The sequence below is a fragment of the Ursus arctos genome, unplaced genomic scaffold, assembly GCF_023065955.2.
Source record: "Ursus arctos isolate Adak ecotype North America unplaced genomic scaffold, UrsArc2.0 scaffold_16, whole genome shotgun sequence".
Lineage (NCBI taxonomy): Eukaryota > Metazoa > Chordata > Mammalia > Carnivora > Ursidae > Ursus > Ursus arctos.
In genome coordinates, this window is record NW_026622830.1 from 27231589 (window position 1) to 27245197 (window position 13609).

General features: G+C 52.8%; 1 protein-coding gene across 1 annotated transcript in view; it reads left to right on the forward strand.

Moving 5' to 3' along the window:
- The window catches only part of PSMF1 (proteasome inhibitor subunit 1), a 41898-nt gene extending 39194 nt beyond the window's left edge, over positions 1 to 2704 (forward strand). The window contains exon 8 of the mRNA XM_026503193.4: positions 337 to 2704. Within this exon, the coding sequence (XP_026358978.1) occupies positions 337 to 388 (52 nt within the window). The 3' untranslated portion in view covers positions 389 to 2704. The remainder of the gene's footprint in view (positions 1 to 336) is intronic.
- Positions 2705 to 13609: the final 10905 nt, after the last annotated feature.

Consider the following 13609-nt stretch of genomic DNA (forward strand, 5'->3'; position numbering starts at 1 on the left):
TTCCTCCAGGCCCCTTCAGGGAGCACTCGGAGGAAGAACTCCTCACACTTACTGAAGTTTAGTCTGTGTTGGGAACTCTCTGGACCCTAATAGCAACACTCCTGGGTGCATATTACTGTTCACGTCCTATAGAAATCAAGGCCCTGAAAGATGAATTAACTTCTCCAAGGTGGGAGAATCGGGATTCAAGCCATGGCTGTAGAGTGCAGGCTCATCAGCCCCACAAAGTACCACATTGTTCTGGAAGACAGGCTCCCTCTGCTCTCAGGGCCCATCTGCCTGTGTGCCCAGACCCCTCCATCACTCCCAACTCACCAGCCCCTCTTTCCATTCCAGACCTAACCCAGACCATCTCCCCCCGCCGGGCTTCGATGACATGTACCTGTGAAGGCCTCAAGAATGTAGCATCCCAGCCTTCCCTCCACTGTCCTGGAGCTGCCACCGCTGGCCCCATCAGCAACTGTGTTCTTGCGGGCTGGGGGCAAGGGACTCTGCCCATGTGTTTGCAGGCCAGCTGGGATTGCCTCCCCACCCCCTGTCAGAGCCAGGGCACCTGCTGCAGCTTTCCACCTGGCTGCATATAGGTCCCCAAGAGCAATCTGTGTGTCTCTCTCACCACCAGCTCCCCCACGCTTCTCAAGGGAGACTCCGGCAACATCTGCCCTCGGCCTGATGCAGTCCCAGCTGCAGCGCTGTGAGAACAGAACGCATTTTGGATGTTATTATAAGAACCAAATGTCAATACAGAAATCCTGTTGCCAGTCTCCCACTGTTCTTTACTGCCCAGCTCCTTCCATGTCTGAGACTTTAGAGTTTAAATCCTGGTGGGGCTAAATGACTTTTCTCCTACCCGGGGCCTGTTCTCGCTTCTTAGGCCCCTTCCCTTCATAAATTGCTTTCTTGCTCCTGACATCACTAAGGTGGGTCCCAGTGTGGCTGCAAAGCTGAAAATGAGGGACTGGAAACCCCACAGGGCCACAAGGATGACTTTCCCAAGGGCAGGCACATTGCAGAAAGCCTGCGTCATTGTGAGAAGGGCAGCACCCTCCAGTTCTGCCTGTCCGTGCATATCCTCCGGTCCGTCTGTGCCTGGACAATGGCAGCCTCTAAGCAGAAGAATAAACAGACCTGAAGGCTCATCTCATTTCTGCCATTAACTTACTGAGTTGACTCTAAGGGCTTTCCCCTTCCAGGGCTTTCTTGTTGCCTGTGAAATCTGAGGGGCCCTTCCTACTCTAAAACATTCTGGTATCTGCGTCCATGTGTGGCCACCTCTAGGAAGGGGGGCAAAGGAAGTAATGAAGTTTCGAGGCTTTGTATGGTACTTACCTACAGAGCAGTTCTGTGTCCCTTGGGGCCGGACAAGAAGAGCAGAGGAGCATGGGCTCCATCTGAGTATGGCGCTGAACTCTGGCAGGAGCAGGGAGCCCAGCCTCTGGAAGCCAGTGGCTGGGGTGATGGAGGAGCCAGGGAAGCAGAAAACCACCCAGGATGGCCTTTCACCCCCAGGGAGCCCCAGCCTCTAGAAGCCTGTGTCCTTTGTCGAGGCCCGCCAGACCTCTGGTGTTCTCCGGATCCTTTTCAGCCCGAGGCCTGACAGACGTGGTCAGTGATGAACCCCTGTGCTGAAGTGGAAAGAGCACCATAGAGCACCAGGCTCAGAGGCAAGAGACCAAGGCACTAGGTCACTTTCCCTCCACAACTAGCATTTCATCCACGGGCGGGTCCTTTTACTTCTCAGCTCCGTGGGTTCCTTCCCTGATATTAGGGCGTACTGTTTATCTGAGGGCAGAGGGTAGGCTAGCAGAGCCTTCCTGAGGTGTCTGCTAATATGCTGTAGCCTGGGACTGCCTGTCTGAGTGCGGGTTTGCGGTAAACTAAGCTGGGGCCTGGGTGGGGAGGCTAGGATGCGCAGGCGTCCCGGGCATTTCTGGCAGAACCCATCTCAAGCACTGATTCAGTAAGAGGCCATCTCAGAGCCTTGAGGACGCTTCTGCTCTGGAGAGAGACTCAGAGATTGGGCAGAGCTACAAATGCCATCATCAGTCAGAGTCTTCTTCCTCAGGGGACTGCAAATGGGTGGACTGTTTTTGTTTTGGAATTGGATTATACCTGCTACGGAAAGGACTTGGGGCACTTTGGTCACACAAGCATCCTTTATTATGAAAGTAAGCATTTAAAGAAACATCACACTAGAAACCATCAGACAGACAGGGAAAGTAGATCACTTTTAGAACCATGATTTGAGGAAAAGATGATTGGAGCAATAAATTTGCCACTTAGGTTTTCTAGTAGCAGAGGTCAAAAGGATGGTCTTATGCATAATTCTGTTTTCTGAAAACAGAAACCAGTGACTCTCATCTGCAGAGACAGCCATTTTTTTGCGTGGGTCTCCTTGTATCAAGGACACTGAGGAACATAGACGAAGTCTTAGTTGTGTCAGGGGGAGTGAATGGGGCCTTCAGGAACTTCCGGGTCATGCTGTCAGTGCTGCTTGTGGTCCGGGCCACTTCCCTCCTTCCGGCCATGAGCAGTCGCCAGGCAGCCAACGGGAATGGTTTAGGATCTGTCTTGTGGAACTGGAGAGGTGGGAGCCTTAACAATTAAATCGGCACTTAATAACCTGTTCCTTTTTTTTTTTTTTTAATAACAGCTTTATTGAGATACACTTTACATATCCATAAAGGTTTTGTTTCTTTTTAAAGTGTGCGACTCAGTGGTTTTTCGTGTATTCACAGTGTCGTGCATCCATCACCGCATCGAATTCCTGAACGTTTTCACCGCCTCCAAAAGAAACCCCCATACCTACTAACAGTCACCGCCCCGGCCCCTCCCAGCCCCAGGCAGCCGCTGGTCTGTTTTCTCTCTGAGGATTTGCCTGTTCTGGACAGTTCTCAGAAGTAGAATCACACAATGTGTGGCCTGTATCTGGTTCTTCCACTTCACGTTTTCAGGATTCATATCCATGCTGTAACAGGTGTCAGGACTGCATTCGATTTTTATGGCTGAAGAATAGTCCATTGTGTGGATATATACCACATTTTCTTTATCCACTTAGCAGTTACTGGACGCTTGTTGGGTTGTTTCCACTTTTGGTTCTTGTGAATAATGCTGCTGTGGACATTTGTGTACAGGTTTTCGTGTAGACCTAGGTTTTCGTGTAGACCTAGGTTTTCATTTCTCTCGGGTATATACCTAGGAGTGGAATTGCTCGATCATGTGGCATATCAGTGTAACTTTTTGAAGAACTGCTAGACTTTTCCACACTGGCTGCACCACTCTACATGCCCATCGTCAGGGTATGAAGGTTCTAGTTTTTCCACCTCCACGCCAGTACTTGCTAGTCTTCTTGTGTATAGCCATCCTAGTAGGTGCGAAGTGGTATCTCATTGTGGTTTTGTCTTCTGTTTGTTTTTAAAAAAAGAATTTGACCTAGGCTGAGCAAGACAGAGACCAGAACCAGTCACCCCTGGGGAGTAGACCATGACTTTGGTAATAGCCACCTTGGGGTGACCATGGCTGGTAAGCCACAGAGGGGTTGGGTTTGGCTTGGGAAGGTTCTGGTCAGGATGTGCTGTAGGATGGGTTCTGTCTGTAGGGAAGTTCTCAGGACCTTTCCAGGTCTAGTGCAGTTCACGGCACTACTTTTGCTTGGTTTGAAATGTCTGTGTTTATCCAGTGGCTTGCAAGGAAAATAAACGTTTGATTCCCAATCTTTATCTTATGGTGACATGCCATAGACCACTTATCCTACCTCTGGCAGCCCTCACGTCCCCATCGTCTATTCCTTGCCTTGTTTTCTTCCCTTCTAGAGCTGGCCATGTTTCTCTTTGCATCTGTCTACTCTGTGTCCTGGGCTGGCTGCACCACGGTCCGGGGTACAGAAGAGTACCACAGCCACGCTTCCCCAGCCCGCCTGAGCTAGCAGTCTCCTGTGGTGCTTGCTCAAATTACCCGGTACATCCTGGCCCCAACCCACACCTGGATCCGAATCTCTAGGGTCAGGCTTTTAAATCTTTTTTTTTTTTTTTTTTTTTTGAGTTCCTCAGATTCATATGATGAGGCAGGTTCGAGAACTGAGAAGGAAAGGGAAGACTCTATCCTTGCTACTCAAACCAGCTGCACCGGCAGCATTGCCTGGGAACTTGTTAGAAATGCAGAATCCTGGGCTCCATCCCAGACTTAGTAAATGAGAATCTGCATTTTAACAAGTTCCCCAGATGATTCACGTGCATATTTAAAGTTTGAGACGCTGTGGTGTAATATCTGTATCGCTTCCTTTCAGCTGGCCATCAGGTGCAAAGAACTCAGCGTCTTCTTGGTGCATGGCACACTATGACTAATGCATGCAAAAACTCCCTTGTTTTGTTTTTCAAGTTCTGCCCCCTGTACCCATTCCCTTGTCCCCATGGGTCCCTCACATGTGTTTCATACATGTTTCTAAATATGCATGTACCCTTGTAAAATAGCATATGTTATATCTTCGAATCATAACAACCATAATGAGGTAGTGTCCTCATTCTCTAGACGAGAAAAAGAGGGTTTGAAAAGGTCCAGTAAGCTTGGCTTGCTTGAAGCCAAGCAGGAGTTTGAGAATCGGGCAGGTGTGGGTGTGACTCTCAGACTTCCCTTTGCTGGTGTGCACCCTTATCTGCAAAGTCAGCAATACCTCTACCTTTGGGATTGGTGCAGGGTCCTGCCAAATACTGTGTCTTATAAACAGATAGTTGGAGCTCAGTGGGTGCCAGTTGTTATTACTGAGACCATATGGATGGATAAGGCTGAGGGCTCAGGATAAGGCTGCCCTCCAGTGCAAGAAAAAAGCATTTATCTGGTGCCCACAGTGTACTTGGTTTTCCTAGTTACGTAATACTCCAGCCACCCGCAAGGTAAACACTGTTAGTGGCAGTGGTTGACGTGCTAGGCTTGCCCCTCTAGGGATGGTAGAACCATGATGGGAACCTGGGTCAGCCTGGTTCTAGAGCCAGTGCTCTTTCTGTAGGACTGCTGTACCCAGATCCCCACACCCTCTCCAGGGGAGAAGCATGGATCTGTGTGCAAAACCCATTGCTGAAGCTGGAAAATCAAGTCAGGACTTGTGTGAAAAAGGAACAATGCAGCATACCCTCCAGGATGGTCTAAGACTCCCAGGTCTGGGATGTGTTACCTCACGCTCCTGAGCACTTCCACCTACAGCCACAGTGCCCAGAGCTCCCAGATTAGGAGCATCTGAAGTTACCCAGCACAACCCCCATTTCAGAGGAGGAAACCGGCCTGTGAAGCCCCTCTGTGAGGGTGAGCCCCTGAGAGCCATCACCGGGCCCCAGAGATGGGCTTGGGGTCTGTGCAGGGCTCTGTCACCTGTCCCCCAAGGGGTGCTCACCTCTGCCTTCTAAGTTTAGTAGGATAGGAGCTACTCTCCCCCATTGAACAGATGAAAAAGCAGGTCCAGAGCAGCTGAGTGGCCTTCCCACGGCCTCAGACCACAGAAATTGTAGCTCCACTAAACTGCCCAAAACAGTCCTGTTCATCCCTAAGGGACAAAAACAAGTCTTCCCTTCCACCTCCCTCTCCCCTCAGCTAGGCTGAGTGTTAGAGGAAGGTGCCATCCAAGTTCAGCACCCTGGTCAGCACCAACCTTCTGCACAGCTGCCTTTGGGCCAGTGTAGGCCAAACCGTGGCGGCTGCTCTCCAATCCAGGATGGCCCACCCCTGGGGCAGGCAGGCAGACATCCCTAAAAGAGACCTGGACCTAGGTGTTCTGCCTTCAAGACAGTCCTGCCCTCCCCTCCTTAAGATTAGAATCACAGGAGTGCAGTTTCATCCCGTAGGCTTCTTGGTTCCCAGGACATAAATTCAAGTGAGAAGCTAATAAAGAAGAGAGGGACAGGCAGAGGCCTGAGCCATGGTGATCCTGGGCAAGTCCTGCCCCTCTGTGGCTTTCCCCATCAGTAAAATGGGGTTAAAGGTCAACCCAACTGTTCTAAGATCCTGCCCGTCTGTGAGAATCCACGATTCTAAATGGGCCATGGGCCTGGCCCAGTTCAGTACTCCCCCCTCCTGCCCTCCGCCTCTCCCCCCCAGAGCTTCCCAACACATTGAAACTACAGGCCCCAAAGCGGCAGCGCACAGCCCAGATCCACCCACCAACATGCTCTTGCCCACATTATTAAATGTAATAAGAGGCATGATGGCATATTATTAAATTTGAGTCTTGACTCTGCTAGTACCAGCCTGTGTGACCCTGGGCAAGTCACTTAACCTCAGCTTCCTCATCTGTACAATGGAAGTAATAACAGCACCCCCACTGTGCAAGGTGGTTGTGAGGTGTGAGCTACTAGAGGCAAATGCTTAGAAGAGCACCTGGTAGAGAGACAACACGCTATTTCACTTAGCAGTGGGATGGCTGACGTGTGTAATGCATAACTGGTTCGATGAAATGGACAGACACGAAGGGTTTTCTTTCATCCAGCTGGCCTGTGTCACTGCCCCTTTCTTATCTCCACACCTGCAGCCCAATAACCGATCTGACTCTCAGATTCGGTCCAGTCCAGTTAAAGCTGCAGTTGCAAGAGGTCTCCCCTGACCTCTTTTAGACCTTTGCTGCTCCTCTGTGGTAGGGTGAGGAGAAGGAAAACAAAAGCAAAGTGGCTCTTCACTGGCATGACGTGGATGGGGTGGGGCAGGTGCTCTTGCTCTAGTTCATACTGGGTGGTTTGGGTGGGTTTTTTGATGCTGGGGTCCCCAGTAAACAGCAGGCATAATTTTGGGGGGGTGATGAGAGCTTTGTCCTGGACCTTCAGAGAGGAAGGGGGCTTCTGTCTCCACCAGAGGCTCACAGCCCATCTGCTTCTCGAATTAGCCACCTGTGCCCCCCACAACTCCAGCCTCCCCTCCCTTCCCTGCACCAGCACTCGGGGCCCCTCCAGCCACGGGGTCCTCCATGTGCCTACCTTTCCGGGCCTCAGAACACCAGGAGGGAAGGCAGGACTGCCCTTCCTCCCCAACACCACTGTCCCTTCAAGCCAGCACAGGCCACTTCCCTGGCCTCCCACATCAGAAATTCTCCAGGGCAGAAACAGACCTCATCCTCTCGTTCACAAACACCGCCGGAGTTCCAGAAGACATATCTCAAGCCCTCTCCAGAGTACTCTCCTTACGTTTTTCCTCTGCTCAGTACTGTATCTCCAAAACCGAGCAGAGAATTGGTGCTCAAATCTCTGTTGAAAGAATGAATGAAGAAAGATCCTCGGATGGCCAGCACTCAGGTGGTCTGCAGGCCTTGCACCTCCAGCCTCCAGCCAAGAGGCTGAGGCCAGTCCACTTGTTGGGGGCACACCTATCTCTTTGAGTGACTTAGTAAGCCCTGGACAGGGGGCAGGGGGTGGATATCTGGGCCCGGCAGGTGGCATCTCATTAGACACTCCCATGTCCTTGGTTTTGCCTCACAGTTCTCAGGCCATGGGATGGCCCTATGAGCATCCTTTTCCCCACCACATCCAGATGTCCAGTCGCTCTTGACAGATCAGGAGCTCTGACAAGCCTGAGCCCACCCACCACAGGGCACCAGCCAGCCAGAGCTGAAGCAAGCGCCCCTTTAATCCTGCTACCTGCTTCCTTCATGAATGTCACCTGCTGAGCCCTGCAGGCATGGGCATGTGGGCTCTGCTTTCATCTTTGATGGGAGAAGGTGGGGACTCTCAGGAGGGGAGCCGGGGCTCAAAGGGAGTCAGCAACAGTGACAACTCACCTGTGGGCCCCTAGACCCCAGGAGTGGCTTCAGTGAAAGAAGATGTGGACGTAAAGAGCCACAGGGGAGGAGGCTGGGGAGACTGGAGGAGAAGAGTTGGGAGAGGGAGGGACATGGCCTTTTCTGAATGCCCTTGACATTAAGTGTTGGCCCAGATGCCCCACCCCACGGGAAGAGGTCCACATGGCAGCCCCTTCTTCCCTGGCCCTCCCTACTCCCCTGGGCCAGCTTCCCTGCTGGAAGATCCTTCCACTCACTGACCTCCCCCTAGGCCCAGGTGAGCAGCTCGACCTTGGCAGCTTAAGGGCGCAGAAGGACGAGCTGCTGAGACGGAGCCTGGAGGCTGAGGTCACATCCTCTGACTGCAGCTGAAGACCACAGTCCCGTGGACTGGTCTCCCCAGTGCCAGTGTCACCCCTACAATACATCTGCCATCAGAAGAGTCTTCCTGCCACACACACCTGTAGGCAGTCCTATGGTCGGCAGTGAGCTCTCACCGTGTACCAGGCCCCATGCCCTGCCCTGTATCAGTGCAAACTCAAGAGTCCTCATAACAACTCTGTGAGCTGAGGACTGTGGTCACCCCATGATGACTTGCCTGCCCTTCAGCACGCCTCACTGCCACACTCCAGCACAGAACCTGCAGATCTCCCTCCCCTCACATCCCCCTCCCCGGTAAACCCCAGACTTTGTATGCCACTGAGCCTCTGCTCATGCTGTTCCCCTGCCCGGTATACCCTTCCTGTTCCCCACGTCAGACACTCTCCTCATATCAGACACTGCCTGCCTATTTAAGATTCCTATTAGTCATCATCCCTTCCAGGAAAGCCTTTTCTGACTCCAACTCAATCAGATATTTCCTCTGCATACTTGTGCGTGTGTGCACGTGCGCACGCGCGCACACACACACACAGCCTGATGTGCATGGGCTTGTTTCCCCAGGTAGTCTGTGACTAACTTAGGGGCAGCGGCTGTGTGTCCCCACAGTGCCTTGCCCAGGGAAGAATGCTGGTTAGATGCAAATGAATGAATGTGAATAGCTAATTGTACTGGCAATTACGAAGTGGCAGGCACTGGGCTAAGTGCTTTACAGGAATCTCATTTACTGCTCACTGTGCCTTTCTGGGGAAGGTGCTGTTATTAGCAGCCCCTTTTATGGATGAGGAAACAGAGGCTTGGGGACATTAGACACCCATCAAGCATCCAGGCAATCTACCCGCTCTGTGAGGGGCCCTGCCCCCAAACCTCTGAAATTTGCATGGGGACAAAGCTCAGAAGTGCAAGGCCTCCTGGGAGAAGGAAGGCAGTAATCCTGCCCCCTGCAGCACCATCCGGATATCCTGGGCCTTCTCATTGGCTCCTGGATGACCCGACCCAGGAAGAGGAATGATCTGGGGAAGAGGGTATTTGGGCCAGGTTCTGGCCATTGGGACATCGGTTCCCCTTAAAGAATGGGGGTTGGAAGCTGGGGGAGTCTCTTGATTAAGTCCTCCCCAATTCTACTATGTTCCATCACTAAAGATACCCAACACCTGACCAGTAATCTAACATACCTGCACTAACAAGGAGCTCCCTACCACTCCAACCAGGACAAGGTCTCAGCAAGCTTCCCCCTCCCTTCACTGAAACGTACCTCGTTGGGGACACCAAGGGGAGTCTATTCTCCCCCAGAGAAACCAACAAGCCCAGATGGAGGGCATCTCCTTGACTCTGTCCGTGCCACCCACACCCTACTTTCCTCGCAGACAGAACCCATAGACAGAACTCCAGCTCCTGTGGCTTCTTCATAATGCCTCCCTTCCCCCTCCCTCCTCCTGCCCCTCCAAAGCTCTCCAGACATGGGGTAACTTGCTCTTAACTTTGGAATGTCCTCTGCTTGTGTTTCTTGATCTCCTCACACCCCAGACAAGGCAGAGGGGAAAGGTTTCCAATTTCATTCTGGAGGACCAAAGAGACAATGATTGGCCCATAGGCCCCCAGGGAAGGGGGGGTGACTTACAGGACCCGGCTCATCTGGTTCCCAGCCAGGACCACACAGTCTCCTCCCAAAATGCCAGGTGCAAACACTCCGCAGACATCTCTCCCCCTCCACCCCACAGGGGAGCAGGAAGGCTAGGGGCACCAGCATCACCTGGACAGGGGATACTTGACTGCTGCTATGAGGTTAGCATCCTGGGGACTGCAAGGCCTGTGGCTTCTGGAGAAAGAGAATCCGTTCTCAATAATCCAGAGGTTGCTTTGGCTTGGAGCTGCTTCAGAAGGGTGTGTGTCCTGGCTTCTGAGCTAGGTCAGACAAGAGAAAGTCGTGCGTACGCACAGGCATGTGCTCCCACACATGTGTGGGTGTATGTGTGTGCAGGTACCGAGGGGGATACGTTAAAGAGAATCCCAGAGAAGGTAATGCTTATTCTCAAAGAAGGGAGCAGTAACGGCAGAAATCTCAGACAGCAGGTAGTTCCAACCTGGAGACCCACTCATACGATGCCTGGGGGCAGTGAACAGAGATGAGGACAGACACTGTTTCAAAGGTCCAGGCCTGGGCACTCGAGGTTCCTGAGTAAGAGAGAATCAGGCTGGTGTAGGTCACAGGCTCCTAAATATCCAGCCAATGCCCCCCAAGACTAGCTGGAACCCATCTCCAACAAGGGTCTTTCTCCATCAGAGAAAGCCCTCTACCTCTCCCCCGTAAAGCAGTACCAAGAGCCCGAGAGAGGAAGACAAATGGGTTCCCAAGCTCCAACTTCAGGTCCCAGGGACAAACTGTGTCCCTGCTTCCTGCCACGGGATCTTCTGCATGACTATCTCCCACCCCTAGACGGGCAGAACTGGAGGGGCCCCAGGGTCTCCAGGACCCTGCCCAGGGCCCGCTGTGGCGCTGCAGGCAGAGGGAACTTGGGTTACATTCATTCATTCAACACGGACACCTACCAGGCGTCAAGCACTGTGCTAGCCCTGGACCCTCATGTTGCTTGCAATCCAGTGGGGGAGGTGGTGGGAGAGACAGACAATAAGTAAGTATGAAACACAGCCGGCCGAGTGGCAATTAGTGCTCTGGAGAAAAATAAAGTAGGGAAGGAAAAGAGAGAATGAGGTTGAGGTTAAATAGGCAGTCAGCAGAGACTCACCGAAAAGGTGATACTTGAATAAAGCCCCTAAGGAGGTAAGCGATGGGTCTTGCACATATTAAGGGGAAATGCCTTCCTGGTAGAAGGAGCAGCAAGTGCAAAGGCCCTGAGGTGGGAGTGTGCCTGGCAGGGTTAAGGAACGGCAAGGAGACAAGTGTGGCTGGAATGAGCAAAGAGGCAAGGGGTGAGAAATACGGTCAGAGAGGCACAGGGGCCAGATCGTGTAGGGTTTCATGGGCCACCGTGGGGGATGGACCCACGTCTAGGGGTACCTGCATTTATGCAATTTAAGGGGCCATCCTTTTTAAAAAAATCAAAATGACAAATAAAACCTTGACTCAGGGACTTGGAAGGTGCCCGGGGCAAGTGAGGGGCCTGGACAGTACACCCATCTCCGGTCGGAGGGAGAATTTTGGCTTTTGCCCAGAGTGAGAGGGAGCCATAGGAGGGTTCTGAGCAGAGGAATGACCTGACCCAATTAAATCTGTCTGGCTGCAAAGTGGAAGATGAACTGGGCACAGAGGGTGGACAGGAGAGAAACTAGAATAGCAATGTGCAATGTGGAGCGGGTGATTGTGGCCGAGGGGTGGGCAGGGGGCAGATTCCTAACGTAGAACGAACCAGACGTGCTCATGGGGCGGATGAGAGGTATGAGAGAAGGCAGGCAGGATGTGGGCCCTGAGGGTTTAGGCCTAAGCCCGTTAGCCCTAACCGAAGTGGGGAAGGAGTGATCTTAGTGACCGGACCTCATACCGCTCCCACTTCACAGATGGAGAGCGCAATACTCAGAGAGGTGGAGTAGCCTGCCCAAGGTCACACAGCCAGTAAATGGCAGAGCCTCGATTTGAAGCCAGGTTTTACCAACTCCAAAGTGGATACCTAACACACTAGGGGAGCAAGGTTTGAGGGACCCTAGTAGCATGTCGGGTAGGAGATGCAGTTCCTGCACCTGAGGCCTGTTCCAGTGACCACAGGGTCCCCTGGGACCACGTCACACCTACCCCCAAAAAAACCTACAAAGAAAGTTCTCGGCACCCTGCGCCATGCTTCTCCCTGATTCCTTCCGAAACCTCTTCCTGCCCCACCGGCTGGGCGAGCTCAGCTGCAGTCTTGGGGAAATGTTTTTGGCATCTCTCGAGTTTTCTTAATTTACTGACAAGGTAATGACTGCCTTGATCCATTATACACATTTTCTAAAGGAGTTTCCGCATTAGGATGCAAAGCAGGCTTCTCCGGCTTGGAGAAGACCTGAGATTCCGGGGATTCCATCTTCCAATAGATTTAGCCCCAAATACAGTGCATTGCCTTTAAACCGATAGGCACTGAGGGTCCCAGATGCAGCCACTCAACAGGCTTGAGTCAAAGGAGCCCCCGCCGTCACGGTCCATATGGCTCGGACCGATATTTGTATTATCATCACTGTAGGGACTGGAAGGGCCTCAGCCCATCATTTGGGATGTTCAAGTGGACTGCAATTTACCTAGATCGGCACGCTCTTTGAGCGCGGGGGCGGGGGGAGATCCACATCAGGGGAGCCCTGACTTGTGCATCTTTTACCCCGTTGAGGCTTTGTTCTTTTCAAACTGCACCCCTTCAACGCCAGGAATGGAACCCTGCAGGCCACGCCGAACAGCCCTTGTCCCCTCCCGTCCTTCCCCAACCCTCTGCTCCTGGCAAAACCTGCCAGCAGGAGCAGATATTTGAGCTGTGTGTTCAGCTCGCCGGCGCGAAGGCTCAGGTTACCGCTCCTCAGGGCTGCTCTAGCCTACGGACCCCATTCCCACCCCATCCTCCCATCCCCGAGGGACAGTTAGGATCCAGGGCCCACATGGTCATCTGAGATGGAGTGAGGAGGACCTGTGTGGGCTCAGGGGGTTCACAGAAATTACCCCTTTAGAGTCTTCATATCAGTGGGGCCTAGAAGGAACGTCCTCAAAGCCCCCTAGGGCCGTGCACACTGGGCATGCCTCCAGCAGTCCTCAAGCACCTGTTATCTCCCTGACCCCTAGCGCCCACTTCCTTTCCTTGCCAGTAGTTTAGAGTCTGGACAGAGCCTGTAAACGTGCCACAGGAAGAACGGGACACACAGTGGTCACTGCAGCTGGAACTTCCAGGCCACCAGAACGTGCCTGATTTCTCCCACATACACTGGGGCTCGCTTTACTGCTAAGGGGGAGAAGGGAGCTCAGAAATTCAGCATTAAAAAAACGTGAGGCCCAGAGACACAATGGGGAAAAGGGAGAGGTATTGGAAACCAACATCATGTCCACGGAAATACAACAAAGCCCTCACCCTTTCTTGTATGAAGAGCCCTCTTGTCCAGGGGGTCGGTGAAACCTGTGCACTTGACCTTACAAGATGTCTGCTGAGACCTGGTCACCGCGGGTAATTCGATCCCAAGACCAAAATCAGGTTGTAGCCAACTTTGGACTTGAACCCAGCCTAACCCAGGGACTTAAGGGGCTCTTTGGCAGGACTGTGCCAGCTGTTTGCATGTGTGACGGTGGTGGCCACCAGAGCCGGGCCAGAAAATGGCACAGAGAATGGTAAGCAGCTGCCCGACACCCTCCTTTCCTGTAGGAGTGGCCCGAGGCAGAGATCTACGGGGCTCCCATTCCTAGGGCAGAACTGGAGGGGCCCCGGGGATCATCCAGCCCAACCCTCTCCCTTCACAGCAGGGGGACTGAGGCCTGGAGAGGGGACGGTCACCTCAGTGCTGATTTCTCCTCTCGTC